Raw genomic sequence first — 18,777 nt, 5'->3', positions numbered from 1 at the left:
GCCAACTACAACAGTGCAAATATATTTTCATCAATCAATCCTCTGTCTCTTGTGCATGTGCAACTTTATGGTGCAGCCATGCAATATCATCATATCGTGCAGAACTAACTACGTTTCTAAGTTTTTCCTCAAGGAATCGAGTTTTGAAGTAACTTCATCATAGTCGAGATAACAGCCCTGCAAATATCTGCAGAAAGGACACTACATAAGCAAATAATTCACAGTTCACCACAAAGATCTCTACCTTCTCATTTTCTTTGAGTCATAGCCCGTGCGAGCATGCAGAATACGTCGATTGCTAAAGGTCACTAGATCACCCTCTTTCAAATTGAAACGCACCTCCATGGATCCATCACGCAGTTTCTGGATAAAAGTCCTAGAACGTAGAGATTCTATAAAATCGATTTTTTTAGACCCGTCGTCTTACTTGTATGCCGCAAAGAAGGGCATGATCAGATTGCTTGGTATGCCCCACGTCTGCAGCGTTCGATTATTCACGTGAATCTCTTCGACATTGCCATAGGAATCGGTGCAAATAATCGGCACGTGCTGGCTATACTTTTTCTACAGAAAGAAACGTTTCTAGAGGAAACTCGCTTCATGCCGATCCAAAGTACTAACGCGACTTGCATGAACGGCGAATTCTACGGGAAGTGACGTCAAAATGTGAAATGCAGACGGATGATTATGACGCAGCCACTCGGCGGCAGCAAATCCGTCGACAAAGTAAGATACTCCCTGATCCACGGGACCTTTCGATTCTAGACAATGAAGCATTTGAAATCCGGGCGATTTTTCGCGATAATTCATATCCGTGTGAAGATCGAGCGCTTGACTGGTGTAAGCCAAGTGCGTTGCGTCATCGTCCGGTTGAGCGATGACGTCAAACAATTGCCCGTAAATCGTTTCTTTGACGTACGCTATGCGCTCGGCAAATTGTCGTATCGTGTCCTTCACGAGAGGAACACCTAAAAAAGTGAGCGCGGGCGCTAGCGCACGCTCACGCGACACGCGGTCCCCCCACCGTTCACGATCGCGAGCCCGTTGTCGTGCAGACCCGATAGCCACGCGTACAGCTCCCCGTCGTTCTTCATGACGCGATCGTAGCGCGTCGTCGGCAGCGAATCGACGCGTTGCATCCCCTTCCAGAGGCGCGGTCCGCTCGGAGGTCGGGTCGTTTTTTCCGCGCGTTCGCGCAGCCTGTAGACGCGTTAAACGTTCCTCGCGTTCGCGTTCGCGAAAACTACCAGTTGCCGTCGTAGACGCTTCTGTGGCTGTCGTTCATCCACGTTACTTTTAGCCCGCCGACGTCATTTACGATGACGTCAGACGACGCGATGTCGAGCGGAATCGACGCCGAATCGACGAGTTTCTGCTTCGTCGTCGGATGAACGCATTCGGAACACTGGCACTGGTCTCTCAGCTGAACGAAAGCTATTGTGACGTCATCGCCGTCCTGCTGACGGTCTTCGTAAGTTACCCAGACGTTTCGAAATGCGTGCGACGTTCCGTCGTTCCATATGAGTTTTATTTCGCCGTTCGAGCCCGGAACCACTTCGTCGATTCGCTTCCGACTCGGAATCGACGCCAGCGGGCGCGAATAGACGTGGATTTTCCACGGTGCGGCGAGAAGAGTTCGTGTGATGCGTCTCAAGAGCATCTTAGTGATATTTGCCCCCAATTTTAGGCTTGCCAAAAGGAAGCTACGAGAAGAGTTCCTCTGGGTTGAGCGCACGCTAGCACGAGCGTGTGTAGCCCGCCCTCGCTCCCGCCCTCTCCCGCCCTCTAGGTTATTACTAGGCTCATAGCTCCTCTCTCTCTCTTTCTCTCTCTCACGTGGCATGGAAAAGAAACGTCTACGCAAACGAAGCAGTGTGAAAAATCTCAAAAGTCTCATTTTCTTGTCAGATTGTCTACATTCCTTCCAGAACGTCGATGACATCGAACAGCTTTCCCGAACCGCTCCCTGATCCTTCGTCGCCGTCCGTCACGACATCGCCATCGTGCGGACAGTAAGATTTTTTTGGACGCGGGGGACACCGGCAAACGCGATTCCCCTTCGCTCTCGCCTTCCTTTTCGCTCGTCGCAATATTCTGAAGTCGAACAATCCCAATTCGTCCAACGAATTGTACACCTTCTCGTTTCGCCAATAACAACACGGATCGACGTGACGACTGTAAATACCGTCTAACGCTTTCTCTAGATCGGGATCCTATATATAGAAAGCGAAGAAATGAAATCGTTTATAGATTCGAATTTCGATCGTCTACTGACAGGTTCCGGTTTATTGTTCCTCCCATCCTTGTCCTTCGGCGGCGAGAGCGCGTAATGACCCTGAAATCCCCGCCCTCCCGCGCTTGACGACGTCTTGTAGACGATCCAAAAACAGCGATGATTCCCCCTATACACAACGTCGCCGAGATTGCCGCATCGCTTAGTCTGATCGTCGCCGATATCGGCGAGGTTCTCCTTGATGTCCACCCACTCGTCGATGCAGCGTCGCGGCTTGTCGACGGAGCGCGAATGTAGATAGAAATTCCTTAGGTGTATCAAGACGCTTTTGAGTTGAGGCGAACACACGCGCCAGACTATCTCGTACGCGTCGGCGGCGAGAGCGCGGTCGGCGGCGGCGATTACTTTGCGATTCGACGCGCTCAATCGGGACGTGAGCGAGTCGAGGGTCTGCTTTGATCCCGGTACGATCTCTCGTGTCACCGTCGTCTTCAGTTCGTACTTCGACGGCGTTTCGTGGCATTTCCACTTTTTGATGCATCTAAAGTAGTCAGGTTCGTACGTGTACATGTGTATGACGGTACGCCTAATTATACTTCTGCTTCCAATTGATTGAGCGCTTTTGACTGCCACAGTTTGATTCTGTCACGTACCCGCATTTCAGTTGTGATGGGATGAATTTGGTCGTCGAGTTATACTTCAAACGATAAACGGCTCTCATCCTGCGGTAGCCTGTAAACATGCCGTTTTCCCACAAGAGGAAAATTGGTCTTACGCTGACGTCGCTGCCGGCGAGACAAGCTCGTCATAAGAGCGAGAATCAATGATTACGCCTGAGGCGAAGAAACAGCCGAGCGCCAGAAACAGCGTTAGAGTCGTAAACATGCCTGTCACCGTCCAGAGAGTCGCGGGGTGGAGTGAGCCAAATGAAGTGACTCCCAGTCAGTTCATCTCGTTTGTTAGTGCATTCTTAGCGTGGAGTGGGAAACGTGTTGAGGCTGTGATGTACATGGCGTGGGTTTGAACTGCGTGGGTTACATCGTAGGCTTGTACCCGCTGCTCTAATGCGCTCATGTATGTCTTTACCATGCAAAAAATTCTGAAGCAAAAAAAGGTGATCGTTATAAATACTGGTGTCGCCTAGTGTCTTTTAGTTGTTTTGGGAATGAAAACCGTCGTGATGGAGCTTTTCCATCATCCACTTCGTGTTGGGATTCTGTTCGTACTCTTTCATCTTTTCCGGATGCATTGCGACGTCTTTGAGGTCGCTCATCAGTAATTTGTCCTATATAGTCGAATTCAAGTCATAGACAGAGTATCATTAGCCGTTCTTACCACCATGGATTGCTTGCACCGATGCTCGCACTGTTTTACCGTTTCAAAATTGTTGCCGGAGCCACCGTTACCGGCGTACAAGAATGTAGTGCACTCGTTCAACTCGGCGTTGTAGTAGTATCGAACCTTCAGCGTGTCGCCGTAGCCTTGAGATTTAGGCAAAGAGCAGACGTACACTATAATCACACCCACGATAACTTATGAGAGAGGCGACAGTGCCGGAGTCTTACGGCATATCTTATCGCATGATTGGCTGTTGGGAAAGCAGTTTCTCTGATTCAAATCGCATATCTCAGCGCCTCTCTTGGACAAATAGATCTGTTCGCACTGGCCGCTCGACTTGTCGAAAAAATAGCGTTCGTGACAATAGATGCCGATTTGAGTTGTCCTGTAGTGAGCCGGCGGAGGTGAAGGCAAGTCGCACTGATCAGGAACGAAATCCGCCAAGTCGTCCATTCGAAAGTCGCTTTCGTCGTGAGACACCGTCATACCTCCGCCCGTCGGTGGACTTTCGCCCAAGGGGTTTTCTATTGTTTTCAGCTCTTCAATCACTTGCTCCAACTGCGATTTCAGTGCGCCGAGTTGTGTCTTGTTCACGATCGACGGCTCTCGGCCGATGGCGTCGCGGCCGCTGCGTCGAGACATGCGGTCACCGGCGTCAGAACTTCCGACGATTTCGCCATTCGGCCCCAGTTCGACGTAAACGCCCCGCACGCCGCCCTCGCCTTCGTGGTCGGTCTTGCGCTCGACGATAAATTCCATGACGAGTTTGTTTGTTTCCGTTTCGACGGGAAGGAGATTCCGCCCGTTGCACATGCGACCGCGACCCTTTACGTTCACGCAGTTGCTGACCGACATTTCTTCCGGGTTCATGTACTGATGGGTGAGATCCACGCGGAATCGGTTCTCCGAGGAACCGCACAGTTTTATGCGGCAGGTCACCTTTTCCTCTTTGACTTCTGGAAAGTTGGGGGACTGAAAGATGCCTAGTGTTGGGTCCATTGTCATTGTATGCAACGTCACGTTTTTCTCTACTCGAACATGGACCGTTGTGCATGAACTGCAAGAAATATGTTCTTGTATTTATTTGATTGGACTATTCCGCGCTCACGGGGTGGGTTTGGGGGGTTCTTGCCACCAGATCAGTGATCGTTTTCGTCGCCCTGCTGCCGAACAGACGGTGGTCTTTTCAGTTTCGTAGAAGTGCTTGTAGCATTCCATTCCCCTAAGCCGGAATATACAATCATTTGGCTCTGACCGTCACTCACTCCGAATCTAACCCTCTTCGTCTTGTGCACTCTGCCGCATTGGTGTGAGCAACAGAAATGGCTGCTCCGACTACAAAAATTAGAACAGCGTAGCTTAGCATCGCAGTATAGTTTCCAGTCGAAAATCTAGCTTGCAACTGTTTCTTATCGTGACGCCTTGGAACAATATATCATTGAGATTTCCGGAATTGCTCAAGGTCAAAGAGAACAGCCAGCTTTGTCTAGACTTCTACCGGGGGGTAAACGGATCAAAATCAGACACGCGGGTTGTGGCGCTCATGGATAGGTCAGTGAGATCATTTCTTCGCGACATACGAAATGTGAACCTGCTATTCATAGACGTGGTTAGACAAAATATCCTGTCTACGTTGGGAATGTTTTGCAATCACTCGGTTTGGCACTGCATCATGCTGTCTACGAGGCATTTCAATTTCGGGTCATTTTCGCACGTGCTGAACTCATCCGGATGTTCAAGGCAATTTTGCAAACCATCGATACCCTATGTAACATTTAGTCACTTGGCTTATCTCTCGGATAGCGTTTGCAAGTGGCTTACTAGTTCTGCCAGAGCACATTCTTTTTGGCAGTCATGTGCAGTCTTGAAGTTATTTCCTGTGCCTCTCATGCCTTTGTAGTAAAACTCGACGCATTTGTTCTCCTTGAAGTCATAGTAGTAACGAGTCTCCTTTTTATCTCCCGTTCCTTCCGACCACGGAAGATGACAGACGTTTGCTGTGGAAAAATAAGTAACCATTTTATGGTTATCACGCATAGTGGCTTCTGTCTTACAGCATTTTTTCTGACAAGATGCCAGCGATTTATAGCAGTTGATGGGTGGATCAGCTGTATCGCATTTTCCCACGTCGTCCATATAAGCCTCTTCGCATAGTCCTTTCAACGAGTTAAAAAAGTATCGCAAATGACAAAAGGGAAGCGAGTGATTGCAAGGGCAACCATCGAAGCCATTAGCCTCAGATCTATTCTGGCAAGACTCTAACGATTGAAAGCAATTTGTGTGAGGATCAGTCTCATTGCACTTCGTCACGTTGTCGACGTAAAATTCTTCGCATTTTTCACTCGTCGAGTTGAAGAAATATCTCAGGTGATACTTGGGCTCGTTTACGTTGCAAGGAGAATTGAAGTCAAATTCGCTGTCAAAGTCATTATCATCACATGGGATGACACACGAAATTTCTGGACACGACTGAGATGTCTTAGGAGGAGCTGTGGTAGCCGGAGGAGCTGTGGTATTTTCTGAACACGACTGAGATGTAGGTGGTGGTGGTCTAGTCTTAGAAGGAGCTGTGGTAGCCGGGGGAGCTGTGGTAGCCGGAGGAGCTGTGGTAGCCGGAGGAGCTGTGGTAGTCTTTGGCTGAGACCTTGGACCATACAGCTGTCTAAGAATTTCTGCAAGCGTTTGTCTTTGTCTAAACAGTGAAATCCTTCCTTGTCGTTTTCGTCTTGAGAACGTGGCCTTATCAGGCTCGCTTCCAGGATTGGGAGTTGCGGCGAGACGACCGAAGAGTTCTTTTCCAACGTCGACGCGTTCTTTGTCGCTTTCGCACGGACAGGTAAGACTCTCCCTGCCAGTGAGTTTGTTGACAGTCATGGACGCTTGTGGTACGCCGTTTGACGACAGGCTAGGATCGAACATCACGAAATAGCCACGTAATCCACCTTCGCAACAAGACTCGTTTATGTTTTCATTGACTTCCATCGTTATCTCCATGATTAGTCTGTGCCCTCGAGTGTCCGTGGGTATGAGAATAGTATCGCACTCATTGTTGTAGCAGCACACTTGATGCTTTCCCTTGACAAAGACGCAAATTTTGCCATAGTTGTGCTTATGCTCCATAAACTGTTTGACGACTGTCACACGATAGCGTTTGGACGTCGACGATGCGCAAACTTTCACGCGACACACTACCTTATCGTGCCCCGGACAATTTGGATAGCAGGGAGTCGAAAACTCGTCCGAGCTCTTATGCAAAACTTTTTCTAATAATTTTGTCTTCTTTTCGACGAGACGGTGAACCAGTGGGCATCGCCTAGGAGTGAGAGGGTTCGTTACTCGAGTTCAATTGGTGGAACAATAGAAGGTCATTACGTGGGAGTGGGCGCGACTGTTGGCGAATCCCAACGAATCTGTCGTCGTTTTCTCATCAAGCTACAGTCCGTTGTTGCTTCGATAACGTGGTAAATTCTGTGGCAGACCATTTTTCTACGAATACGAAAGAATGATGCATGATTTGATCGACTTGATTTGGTCACGTTCTGACCCGTAATTCAAGCAGGTCTCTGAGACCACGGTGTTCAAAGACGCTACGACAAGCAGCACGACAATTCCGAGTAGAAGAAGCGGTTTCATTGTTAGCGGCCGTCACGTGAGAATCTCTAGTGGAAACTTGTTCGAGTCATATATATAACGTCAAGTAATTGCGCCGAGGGTTGCGGTGCCACGCATCCGGAATGCATTAGAGTGCTTGGAAATCGGCTTGGACCGCCATCATGATGACGCAAAGTTCAACTTTCGCGCGGAAGGTGTGACGTGAGCAGAACGCGCGCGTAGGCTCGCGTAGGCACGAACAGGTTAAATGGCTACACTATTTAATCCTCCAGCGTATCCCGTGACGTATTCACCACGCAGTCTCGCCCGACCGACACACGGAATGATCTAAATAGAGTTTGGATCGCAGACGTTGGGAATTGGGAATGTTTCGGTTTAGCACTGCATCATACTGTCTACGAGGCATTTCAATTTCGGGTCGTTTTCGCACGTGCTGAACTCATCCGGATGTTCGAGGCAATTTTGCAAACCATTGATACCCTATAACATTTAGTCGCTTGGCTTATCTCTCTGATAACTTTGCCAGTGCCTTACCAGTTCTGCCAGAGCACACTCCTTTTGGCAGTTATGTGCAGTCTTGAAATTATTTCCTGTGCCTCCCATGCCTTTGTAGTAAAACTTGACGCATTTGTTCTCCTTGAAGTCATAGTAGTAACGTATCTCATTTCTATCTCCCGTTCCTTCCGACCACGGAAGATGACAGACATTTGCTGTGGAAAAATAAGTAAATTGTTATCACGCATAGTGGCTTTCTGTCTTACTGCATTTTTTCTGACAAGATGCCAGCGATTTATAGCAGTTGATAGATGAATTGCATTTGTCCACGTCGTCTATATAAGCCTCTTCGCATAGTCCTTTCGACGAGTTAAAAAAGTATCGCAAATGACAAAATGGAAATAGAGGCAAGGGAAGCGAGTGATTGCAAGGGCAAAAATCGAAGTCAGCAGCCTCAGATCTATTCTGGCAAGACTCTAACGATTGAAAGCAATTTATGTGAGGATCAGTCTCATTGCACTTCGTCACGTTGTCGACGTAAAATTCTTCGCATTTTTCACTCGTCGAGTTGAAGAAATATCTCAGGTGATACGTGGGCTCGTTTACGTTGCAAGAAGAATTAAAGTCAAAATCGTCAAAATCGCTGTCAAAGTCATCATCATCATCATCATCTGGGATGGCACAAGAAACTGGACACGACTGAAATGTAGGTGGACTAGTCTTAGAGGAGCTGTGGTAATGGAAGGAGCTGTGGTAGCCGGAGGAGCTGTGGTAGTCTTTGGCTGAGGCCTCGGACCATACAGCTGTCGAAGAATTTCTGCAAGCGTTTGTCTTTGTCTAAACAGTGAAATCCTCCCTTGTCGTTTTTGTTTTGCAAACGTGGCCCTAACGGGCTCGCTGCGAGGAGTTGGAGTTGCGGTGCCAGGAGTTGGTGTTGCGGCGAGACGACCGAAGAGTTCTTTTCCAACGTCGATGCGTTCTTTGTCGCTTTCGCACGGACAGGTAAGACTCTCCCTGCCAGTGACTTTATTGACAGTCACGGACGCTTGTGGTACGCCGTTTGACGACAGGCTAGGATCGAACATCACGAAATAGCCGCGTAATCCACCTTCGCAACAAAACTCGTTTTCGTTTGCTTTATTGACTTCCATCGTTATCTCCATGATTAGTTTGTGCCCTCGAGTGTCCGTGGGTATGAGAATAGTATCGCACTCATTCTTGTAGCAGCACACTTGATGCTTTCCCTTGACAAAGACGCAAATTTTGCCATAGTCGTGCTTATGCTCCATAAACTGTTTGACGACTGTCACACGATAGCGTTGGGACGTTGACGATGCGCAAACTTTCACGCGACACACTACCTTCTCGTGCCCCGGACAATTTGGATAGCAGGGTGTCGAAAACTCGTCCGAGCTCTTATGCAAAACTTTTTCTAATAATTTTGTCTTCTTTTCGACGAGACGGTGAACCAGTGGGCATCGCCTAGGAGTGAGAGGGTTCGTTACTCGAGTTCAATTGGTGGAACAATAGAAGGTCATTACGTGGGCGCGTCCCAACGAATCTGTCGTCGTTTTCTCATCAAGCTACAGTCCGTTGTTGCTTCGATAACGTGGTAAATTCTGTGGCAGACCATTTTTCTACGAATACGAAAGAATGATGCATGATTTGATCGACTTGATTTGGTCACGTTCTGACCCGTAATTCAAGCAGGTCTCTGAGACCACGGTGTTCAAAGACGCTACGACAAGCAGCACGACAATTCCGAGTAGAAGAAGCGGTTTCATTGTTAGCGGTCGTCACGTGAGAATCTCAAGTGGGAACTGTTCGAGTCATACTATATATAACGTCAAGTAATTGCGCCGAGGGTTGCGGTGCCACGCATCCGGAATGCATTAGAGTGCTTGGAAATCGGCTTGGACCGCCATCATGATGACGCAGAGTTCAACTTTCGCGCGGAAGGTGTGACGTGAGCAGAACGCGCGCGTAGGCACGAACAGGTTAAATGGCTACACTATTTAATCCTCCAGCGTATCCCGTGACGTATTCACCACGCAGTCTCGCCCGACCGACACACGGAATGATCTAAATAGAGTTTGGATCGCAGACGGAGCGGTCACTTAAGTCTCGTCTCATCCCAACAAAGCTCAAAATCGTCCCGACGTCCGGATCCAGCCCTTTCAAAGCGCGTCACACCAAGCAAATGTTTCCGCAGCTTGTGTACGTGTCCTCCTTTGCCTTCCTCGTCGTCGCCGCCGCCGTGGAGCGACACGAACTCCAAGCGCGTTGCGCGGCGCGCTGTCTCGTCTACACACCGGACGTAAGAGACACACGACGCCAAGCGAGAAAAACGTTCATAAGATCCTCGTCGATTTCCGTTCACCCTCTTTTCTCGCTGTTTCGAAAAGAGAGGCGAACCGACTCATGTCAATTAGCCGAGTTGTCGCGGTCGAACTAGATTGCTATTGATTCCTGAGAAAATGGCCCTGGCGCCGACTCGCGAACGCAATTAGTCGTCAGATGGCTCTAGGCCAGTCGAGCAGAAGTTCTCCCTCCCGCGATCGCGCTCGTACGTCTCCGTCTGTTGTTGTTGGAACAAACCGAGAGCGACAATAATGTTTTTACTAACGCGAAATGGATTCTTTTGCAGACGCCGCGCGGCCACTTCGGAACGGGCCCCTACGGCGCTGGGCCTTATTTCGGCGAAGTGAGAGCGCTCTCATGAAAAAGAAGACGATCGCGTGCACAATTCTCTTTTTATGCAGTGTATTGAACCGTGCCTGGACGTTCCGACAAAGAGCAAGTGCATGCAGGAGTGCGAGGTGAGCGTGAATTATGCATGATCTAATGGAGGGGAGGGGGGAGTCACGCTCGACGGCGCGTCGTAATCGAATTTCGCCGCTTTTCTGGTCGCTTTCGCGTGCGGTACGGGGTCTCGCGCGCTCGATACGATCGCTGTGACGCGCCGATCGGGCGTGGGAGTCTCATCGACGTCTCGCGGAAAGAAAAATCGAGTTTATCGCGCGCGCATTTTCATTCATGCGGTTTCTCCCTTCCGCGAACTCCGTGTTTGTTTGACCAATCGGCGCGTCGATCTGTCCACTAAATGCATTTCGTGTCGTTAGGCCAAGTTCGACGCGAATCAGGGCAACTGTACGTCGACCTGTCTGTTTCTCGATCAAATCAGATCCGACGGTAAGAAGGGGAGACAGGGGCGTCGACGCGCCGCGACGGGGATTCCGCATGGATTTATATAATAATAGACGCTTCGAGTGGAACGCCGAAAAAACGGCTTCCAACGAAAGTCGTCAATGCGCCGAGTTTCGATCGACGAACGCTCATGCTCTCGTGGAACGTCGATATCGCGACACTTTACGCGGATAGCAGCTACGCGAAGTACGGCGTCTCGTTCGTCGTCCAATTCGTCGACGTCACGCGCCTCCAGTCGACGAACTCGACGTATTTGAAAGGATTGACGTGGACGTCTTATTATCCTGTGAGTCTTTTTTTTTTTAAATCTAGAGAGCAGCCTGTGTAGCCCAGATTACTTAGTCGCTTAGGAATCCCTTTTGTCCCTCAGGACAGTAATTTGACTGTCATCTCCCCAAGAATGTAAACGGGAAGAAAGTTAGTCTGGTTCATAGCAAGGCTGTGTCTGGAGTCCCTCTCTTTTTTACTTTTGAATCGCTTTTGAATCGGCTCTTTTGTAGTGCGGATTTTAACGCGAGAGTTTCTATTATGATGATGACTTTTCCAGCTTCTCGCATCCTATGTTTCCCACAGAATCGATCTTTCTCCCCGCCTCCCCTATGTTGTCGTAGCGCTGCTGTTTACCTTATCTCTCTTCTCCCGTCCTCGATATAGACGTTCTTTGCTGGCGTCAACGTGACGGAAATCGTTCTGGCGCCGAATGCGGCGCGTCTCTACGTATTTCGCGTCGGCGTCTATAACCAGTTCGGCGGTCGGGGGTTCAGCAACGCGTGGAGCGCGCCTCTCAATCTCAGTCTCTACTACAAAGCGGGTGATATCTACACGACGGACAAACCGTCTTATTGCGAGGGAGTTCCTGGCCAGTATCCCGAAAAGCCTTCGAACATGCAGCACGGAAATATGGAATTAGTCAAGGGTAGCGTCAGCGTGAACATCACGTGGGACCCTCCCGGTGAGCTAGTGGAGGAGGGGGGAGAAAAGAGATCTTCTAATTGTTTTGTCTTTTTAGTGTCAGGAGTTCAACCGAGCTGCTATGAGATATTCGTCAGTAACTGTAATGATTGCGGTTCCTCTCTATTCTTACCAGCTGTAAACTTTGATACTGTCGAAATCACTTCGGGGGTAATTTCCGGCTCTTCTGTTTGTAGTCTGCAACAGAACATCGTCTGACCGGTTTACAACTTGGCCGCGCATATACCGTTCACGTACTGCGAAGAGCTCGCGTTTTTTTATTTACATTTACTCGCTTTTCAGGTAATTTCCTATCCTGTCAAGGATATAGATTCTCCTGCTGTTGACACAACAATAATTCGTGCTGGTAAGGACAATCTACAGTATAGTGCGCATTCTTTCTATATCGAATTTTCTGTAGAATGCTCAGACAGCATGTGTCCAAAAGGTAATAATTTTACCACCATTTTCAACGACGTCTAATTTTTCCTTCTGTGATTGAAAGAGAACTTTTTGCCTCAGAATTTGACCGTGACATACGCTGTCGTGTCTGGAGATGAAGAATTTGCCGCAAATGTCAGTTGGCAGACACCCGTCGTAGATTATGACGTATCCAAGTACGAACTTTGGTACTTTCGAGAGAGCGTGAACAACGTGAACAAGCCCATCTCGATAAATACTGTCGGTCATCCATTCGCTCTTCGTTCAATGGCGAGACGTTCTTTTGTGTACTAGAACGAAAGCGTGAATGGATGGTACGTGAAATCTGTGAAGGAATTGTCTCCGAAAGGCAGTTATTCGTTTGAGGTAAGTGGGAGGTCTGCCCGTCCATGCAGTTTGTCACTAGCCGTTACCATTTCGCTGCTAGTTGTACATGTTTCCTCCAAACTACGTCTGATTTAGTTCGCGGCTCGTTTGCACTGTAGAAACAGAAAAAAAAATTGTATATTTCATCTACGAAAAGAGGCCCAGTTGTAGGCGCTAAAAATGGACTGTCAGAATTTTGTAACCAATACGTAGCAAGGGCGGTGTAAAAAGAACGCGGTTTTTCTTGAGCAGTCTGGTTGAAGCTCTCCTCCCTGGACGTGCTTCTTCTTTAGGTACGCGTTCTGAGTAGCGACGGCCACGTCAAAGCTAAAGCTGAGCAGAAAATTCGTCTTCCACGTGCGTTGAGAAAAGTATTCTAGCAGTCAAAGCACGTAGAAATTTTATTTCGGTGTTAGTCATCTGGACCCTGGTGGAGAAGGTCGATTTGCAAGCGGTGGAAAAGAACATCAGGGTCGCGTGGTACGTCTCAAAGGGCTACTACGAATTGGAAGGCTTTCAGATTTCTTGGTGGGAAGCGTCTGCTAACAGAACAGCGAACAGTATATCTCTTCGACCGGTGAGAGCGCCGAGAACATGTTTATTTATTTTTTATATTGTTTCTCTGCGCATAACAGTCAACACGCAGGTACCTGCTAACCGACCTGTTGCCGGATACGGACTACTACGTCGCTGTGCGGGCAAATTCTGACGGCGCTCACGACGAAGAGATAAATTTCTTCACATGTAAGCAAGATCAGAGGAAATAAGTCTCCCGTGAGACGCGAACTCTTTCTCTCTCTCTCGCAGCGCCGTCCGCTCGCGACGGCGGAACGGGATCGGGATCATCGGGATCGTCGTCGACGGTAGCGATTATAATCGCCGTCATTTCTGTCGTTCTCGTCATCGTCATCGTCGCGTCGATTCTTCTCATCTGCCATCGACGGCGAACGGAGAAGAAAGCCGCTATCGCATCGTCCACCTTTCCGACGTCGCTCGGTCTCACCGCCGACGGCCAGTTTCCTCGACGACAGCCCTTCACGCCCAAGTGTCGTCCCGACGATTGGGAAGTCGATCCGAGTCGAATTCGCATACTGGAACTTCTCGGCGAAGGATTCTTCGGCGTCGTCGTAAAGGCCGAAGTCGTCAGCCGATCGATGAGCACCGCCGCTGCTCAGATCGAGATGCAGCCGTCACTCCAAGCCGCGCCGACGGAGCAAATGCAAGTTCATCTTCCCATTTCGGAACAGCAACGGCTTCGCGTTTCGTCGACGCGCGGTTTGCTCAACAGTTCGGCGTCGAGTGTGACGGCGGCTACCGCTCATTTTACCGTTCCTAGAACACTGGTTGCGATCAAAATGCTGAAAGGTAAGGCGGAGCAGGATTTCCTCCTTCGTGGGACGTCCTGTTACTATAGTTAGCGGATAGTCTCCCCCGGTTCCGAGTTCTACGAAATTGGGTTTTAGGGGGGGGGGGGGGGGGGGCAAGAGGAGGCTTTTGTAAAGGCTTTTGTATGGAGAAACGCGTGCGCGATGAAGTCTAGTAGGAAGGGAGGGAATTGAGGTTTCAATGAAGACGTCCTAAAGAACGTTATGAAACGATACGAAAAAAAAAGGAAGCGCGTTTGTTGTCCTCCAAGCCTATTTCTGAGCATTGTAACTGTAACTGTATGAAGCATCGCAAAAACGAGTCCCAGGGTGCATGTTCTAATAAGAAGCAGTTCCTGGGACGCTTTCTGCGGTTGCTAGACGGATAGGGCTTCGGCTAACTGTGACATTGTTGTCTCGTAGATGCTTCGAACGAGGAGGAACAGCGCGACTTGTACGCCGAGATAGCGATGATGAAACGAATCGGCTCTCACCGTCACATCGTCTCCATACTGGGCTCGGTGACGCAGAGCCTTCCTCTCATGCTCATCATTGAGTACGTTCCCAACGGCGATCTGCTGACGTTTTTGCGGAAGAGTCGATCGGTGCGTGGACAAATCGCCTTCTCTCTTTTCTTATCTGTGGAATGCGTGTCCCTTAGGCGTCATCTGTGACCGAATCAGCCGGCACTCTGATGAACGAATACTCGCGTGAGCCGAAGCCAGGCTTTCACAACGAAGTCAAACGTCTTCAAGAGGTAACCTCACATTTTATTACGTAACGCGATCAGGATTGCTGCTATACCGAACCCCGAGGCCTCGGGTAGGGTATCAGCCAGCAGCAATAAGTCAAATGCGTTTATCAACGTCGAAACCCGGTTTATATGCGAAGAAAGGATTCGTTTGGAATTCTTTGGCCGCTCGAGACGTTCGTGCCTGACGCATTTTTTTTCTATTCGTTGATCGACTGTGACTGTCCATCATTTCCTCTATCATTTCATATGCCTGCTTTTCTAGATTCCCGATGCGGACGACGACGGCGACGGCGACGACGACGACGTGTTCACGTGCAAAGACAAGCCGAGTCCGGGTCCGTACGTCGTCGTCGACGCGGCGGGCGCTTCTTTGACTCCGCTCGAACTGGTCACCTTCGGTCGTCAAATCGCTCTCGGAATCGTAAGCCCCTTTCTCCGCGTGCCGGAGATTGCGACTGTTAATGCCTCGTTTCATTATTCAGGAATACTTGCATAGTCGAGGGGTCGTTCATCGCGACTTAGCCTGTCGGAACGTTCTCGTCGGCGACAATCGACAGCTCAAAGTGTCCGATTTCGGTCTCGCTCGCGCCATCTATCAGGACAAGTACGTCACGTCGAAGCGCGGCTTTTTGCCGTTCAAGTGGATGTCCATCGAGGCGATTCTCGATCGTACGTTTACGCCGGAGAGCGACGTGTAAGTTGCACCGCGGAGAGAAAGAGAAAAATACGTAGTCTGCTCTCTATAATCTCGCATCTTTTTCTCCAGGTGGTCATTCGGTGTTGTTTTATGGGAAATCTTCACTTTAGGTGAGAGGGCTATCAGACTTTGTGCTTTACATTACAAATTGTATATTATTCGTGCAGGCGGTCATCCATATCCGGCTGTTGCAGACGACCAGCTGGTCGACTGTTTGAAGGCTGGATACCGAATGGACAAGCCCCATAGCAGGTGTCCTGATGAAATGTAAGTGGATGGTCTCCCTCGCTTAATAATTCCTAATGCAATATTTGGCTCGCATCGCGGGTGGCGTGGTTCTAATTCGCTTTCGCGTTTGCGTCAGATACGAGCTGATGAAACGATGCTGGCAGCCCGAACGAAGAGATCGGCCCACCATGAGTCATCTCATTGACCGATTGAATCACGCTATTCGAGTTCAAGCGACGTCGAAGCGATCCAGAAGCTATTCCAATCGAACGAATAATCCGTGGCTGTCCGTCAGCGACTTGGACTCAGAGGAGCCGACGAGTCGATCTGCTAGCGTTTCGTAGAGGCGTTTTAGGCTAGAGGCTGTTTGGAATAGATAGGAATGCATTTTTGCAGTTGTAGATGAAAGGCGACCGGGACACGTAGAAGGATCTTCCGCTAAGGTAGTTGAATAAACAGATAGAACTAGACGAACTTGAGTAGCAGTTGTTATTTTTTATAAATTTCATGAATAGTTGAAGTGCCTAAAAGAAGCCTCAATACCCCAATTGGACGTGTTAGCGTGCGCGAGGCTTCTCTCTCGAGGCGTTTTCGGAGTTGCTAGGCGGTTTGCACCCGTCGGAAAAGGTCAACCGAGGCCCAAGCGACTGCTAACACGACAAGAAATGCAAGGTGCGTCCGACCAGGCCCTGTAATTGGCATAATATAGTATCATATAAATAGACCACTTTGGCAAAATCTCTATACATCATGATATAAATTGGCATGCTGTATGTTACACGGAATAAGTCTGGTAGATGAATATATATATATAGCGGTCACTAGATTCCTCTTCCTTTCCCCTCCTCCACGGGGACGTAGAAAAAAACGAAAAAACGACTTCTAAACACAGCGTCTCATATGTGTCGAACAACAGACTTCTGCAAAAAAAAGTCGCAATCTTAGATACGCATTAGACGCAAAAACATCATATGACACCTCACCTGCGTTGGCATCCTTTGTGTGCGGGCAAATATTTGGCTAGATGGTCGCGAATCAACTAAAGTGAAAAGACGGGGCATATGAATAACAATAATATTGACTAACCGCGCGGTAGATTCCCCTCGCTTACCGCCGCACGTCTTTCGGCAATCGTTTTTGCTTCCGAACGGCGTCCCGTGAAATTTCTCGCTCTTCGCCTCGCTCTTCTCGCCCCGAAATCGCGAACAGTCGCGTCGCGTGGGATTGTAGTAATACATGCCGCGTTCGAGTGGCAGTGGAGCCGGATCCTTGCATGGATCTAAAAATACGATGAAATCGATCGTTTCCCGTGCACGTGGATAGAGGATGTCCTCAGTTTTACCAGTTAGAGAGTCCACGCTGTACGATCCCGTCGCTCGAGCGCGCCCCCACCCGTTGTCCTTCGCATTGGTGAGCATCAGAACGATGCTGACGTTGAGTTCGTTCGAGGCGCTCACGTCGCGAACGGGCAAGACGAGCCCCACCTGGTCGTCGCCGTCGCCGCTGCTGCACGCCTTCTGTTTGCCGTCGACGCGCAGACAGAGCGACGCGGTCGCGTTCGCGTGTTCGGTGTCCATCTTGAATATTGTGACGTAATAGCTTTTGACGGCGTTGGCGAGAGCGGCGGCGGCGGTGGCCGTCGGTTTCGATTTTCGCGACGACGACGACTGCGGCGTCGTGCGCGCCGTCCACGTGCACGTCACTAGCGGGTGGAACTTGGTAACGTTGACATGAGATGGAAAATTGATTGAGTCCATGCGAGCGTCGAGTGTCGCGTTGTAGACGAGCTTTTTCGTCTCGACAGTCTTAGTTACGCAAGTAGTTCTGGCGGGGGGGGGGGGGGGGGGGGGGGGGGATTTTAGTTAGACGCATTGAATGGTTTTCGCGCGCCCGTGCACTCACCTCAATGTTTTCGTGGTGCCTTGTAGGAGCCAGCTCTTGCCGGGATGCGCGTGGACGAGTTTCTGCTTGCACACGCGTTTCACGGTGGTGGCCTCGAGGAAGCATTCTACTTTTCTATAAAAGAGAAAAAAACGGGTCTATATCCTGTGCTCGCTCTTAGGGGACAACCTAATTGCTTTCGGGTGGGGGGCTCGGTTATTGCGTTTCGGGGAGGGCTACGAATTTTGGAGGAGGCAGGAAGTCAGGGGGAATGCTTCCATTGAATTGGAAATGAATATGATCCTTTCTTTTTTTGCGTAACTACACAGCGGAGGCGTCGTGCCACTGTCGCTGCACTTTACGCGTATAGTGGATTCATGGCGTGGAAGAACTACTAGGTCACATCCGGTAGTGGCGGAATCGCGCGATGACTGACTGGCCAACTGACTGACGAACGAACTGACTGACATTAGACATTTTCTTACCCTATTGCCTGCTGTCGACTAGTGGCAAAACGTCGAGAGCGTAGAGGAGACGCTTCGCATTTCTTATCGATTGTAGCGATTGACCAGACGAGGGCGAGTGTCAGACACGTAGCAAACATGACGATGATGTCGATAGGACGAGTTGAAAGGGGGTAGTAGTGGTTCGAACGGATGGAACAACTATGACCTGTATGTTGCGGGCGTCGCTTTTATAAAGGTCGCGGTCCCTGCCCACCGACTGTAATGTAGTTTGTGTGTAGCCCGAGTGAATAATTAAATCGTCGAATTAATCAATTTCGCGCTGCTTCCGCGCGCGAACCCCGCGGCGTGGGGGGCCCCCCGATCGCAGCGCTTGCGGCCCCGCTCGTTTCTCGAACGATCAATTGTCGCGGAGACGCTTTTAGGCGGCCCACCAGTCGGTTGTTAGATGTTGGCTTCTCGTATAGACGACAGGTGGCGCGAATTCCCTCCCAATATATACCTTGCATGGGTCGAATTTAAGCGCGCAATTACGTAAATGGCGCGCAGAAGTTTGAGCCAATCTGGATCTTTCAGCTGTCCGGCGGCTGTTGATCGGTCACCACGGGCGCGTCGGGGAGGGAAAAGGGCCGGGGGACCCGCCCTTTACTTTTACGAAAGGACGCTGCCGCCTACGGTGCGTACACAGGAAATTCGGATAATGGATTTTGTGCTTGTTCCCCCTGTGACGTTTTTCCTTCGGGGTG

At 49.7% G+C, this 18,777-nt stretch overlaps 5 protein-coding genes across 6 annotated transcripts; 1 reads left to right on the top strand and 4 right to left on the bottom strand.

Annotated features, from left to right (window-relative positions):
- Positions 1-6: 6 nt before the first annotated feature.
- On the bottom strand, positions 7-1,735 carry LOC136184071 (gamma-butyrobetaine dioxygenase-like). 2 transcript variants are annotated; one of them, XM_065970910.1, is made up of 7 exons: positions 1,481-1,734; positions 1,248-1,423; positions 1,025-1,200; positions 622-968; positions 428-564; positions 245-376; positions 7-187 (listed from the first exon to the last, which is right to left on the bottom strand). In XM_065970910.1, the coding sequence occupies exons 1-7, from the start codon at positions 1,658-1,660 to the stop codon at positions 109-111; spliced, it is 1,227 nt and encodes a 408-aa protein (XP_065826982.1). In that variant the 5' UTR covers positions 1,661-1,734; the 3' UTR covers positions 7-108. The 2 variants fall into 2 exon arrangements, with proteins under 2 accessions (XP_065826982.1, XP_065826980.1); XM_065970908.1 differs by having other exon boundaries at positions 1,248-1,735.
- A 1,540-nt stretch (positions 1,736-3,275) lies between these two features.
- Positions 3,276-5,007, bottom strand: LOC136184070 (uncharacterized). The gene is made up of 5 exons (XM_065970907.1): positions 4,849-5,007; positions 4,680-4,793; positions 3,799-4,628; positions 3,569-3,744; positions 3,276-3,518 (listed from the first exon to the last, which is right to left on the bottom strand). The coding sequence occupies exons 1-5, from the start codon at positions 4,935-4,937 to the stop codon at positions 3,384-3,386; spliced, it is 1,344 nt and encodes a 447-aa protein (XP_065826979.1). The 5' UTR covers positions 4,938-5,007; the 3' UTR covers positions 3,276-3,383.
- A 112-nt stretch (positions 5,008-5,119) lies between these two features.
- On the bottom strand, positions 5,120-9,799 carry LOC136184069 (uncharacterized). The gene is made up of 9 exons (XM_065970906.1): positions 9,374-9,799; positions 9,220-9,315; positions 7,945-9,160; positions 7,718-7,893; positions 7,116-7,663; positions 6,944-7,057; positions 5,626-6,884; positions 5,393-5,568; positions 5,120-5,335 (listed from the first exon to the last, which is right to left on the bottom strand). The coding sequence occupies exons 5-9, from the start codon at positions 7,202-7,204 to the stop codon at positions 5,222-5,224; spliced, it is 1,752 nt and encodes a 583-aa protein (XP_065826978.1). The 5' UTR covers positions 7,205-7,663; positions 7,718-7,893; positions 7,945-9,160; positions 9,220-9,315; positions 9,374-9,799; the 3' UTR covers positions 5,120-5,221.
- Positions 9,741-16,234, top strand: LOC136184063 (uncharacterized). Its single transcript, XM_065970896.1, has 23 exons — positions 9,741-9,995; positions 10,326-10,382; positions 10,441-10,497; positions 10,801-10,870; positions 10,939-11,171; positions 11,540-11,837; positions 11,895-11,974; positions 12,034-12,090; positions 12,140-12,203; positions 12,258-12,284; positions 12,342-12,517; positions 12,572-12,643; positions 12,937-13,000; positions 13,060-13,220; positions 13,279-13,387; positions 13,451-14,008; positions 14,431-14,612; positions 14,669-14,764; positions 15,024-15,182; positions 15,244-15,455; positions 15,528-15,568; positions 15,626-15,725; positions 15,823-16,234. The coding sequence occupies exons 1-23, from the start codon at positions 9,879-9,881 to the stop codon at positions 16,028-16,030; spliced, it is 3,198 nt and encodes a 1,065-aa protein (XP_065826968.1). The 5' UTR covers positions 9,741-9,878; the 3' UTR covers positions 16,031-16,234.
- A 129-nt stretch (positions 16,235-16,363) lies between these two features.
- LOC136184076 (uncharacterized) lies at positions 16,364-18,642 on the bottom strand. Its single transcript, XM_065970916.1, has 6 exons — positions 18,053-18,642; positions 17,589-17,702; positions 17,029-17,510; positions 16,798-16,965; positions 16,670-16,725; positions 16,364-16,606 (listed from the first exon to the last, which is right to left on the bottom strand). The coding sequence occupies exons 1-6, from the start codon at positions 18,169-18,171 to the stop codon at positions 16,583-16,585; spliced, it is 963 nt and encodes a 320-aa protein (XP_065826988.1). The 5' UTR covers positions 18,172-18,642; the 3' UTR covers positions 16,364-16,582.
- Between the last annotated feature and the right edge of the window lie 135 nt (positions 18,643-18,777).

This window comes from Oscarella lobularis, chromosome 2, assembly GCF_947507565.1.
Source record: "Oscarella lobularis chromosome 2, ooOscLobu1.1, whole genome shotgun sequence".
Lineage (NCBI taxonomy): Eukaryota > Metazoa > Porifera > Homoscleromorpha > Homosclerophorida > Oscarellidae > Oscarella > Oscarella lobularis.
This window is presented reverse-complemented; position numbering and strand designations above follow the sequence as displayed.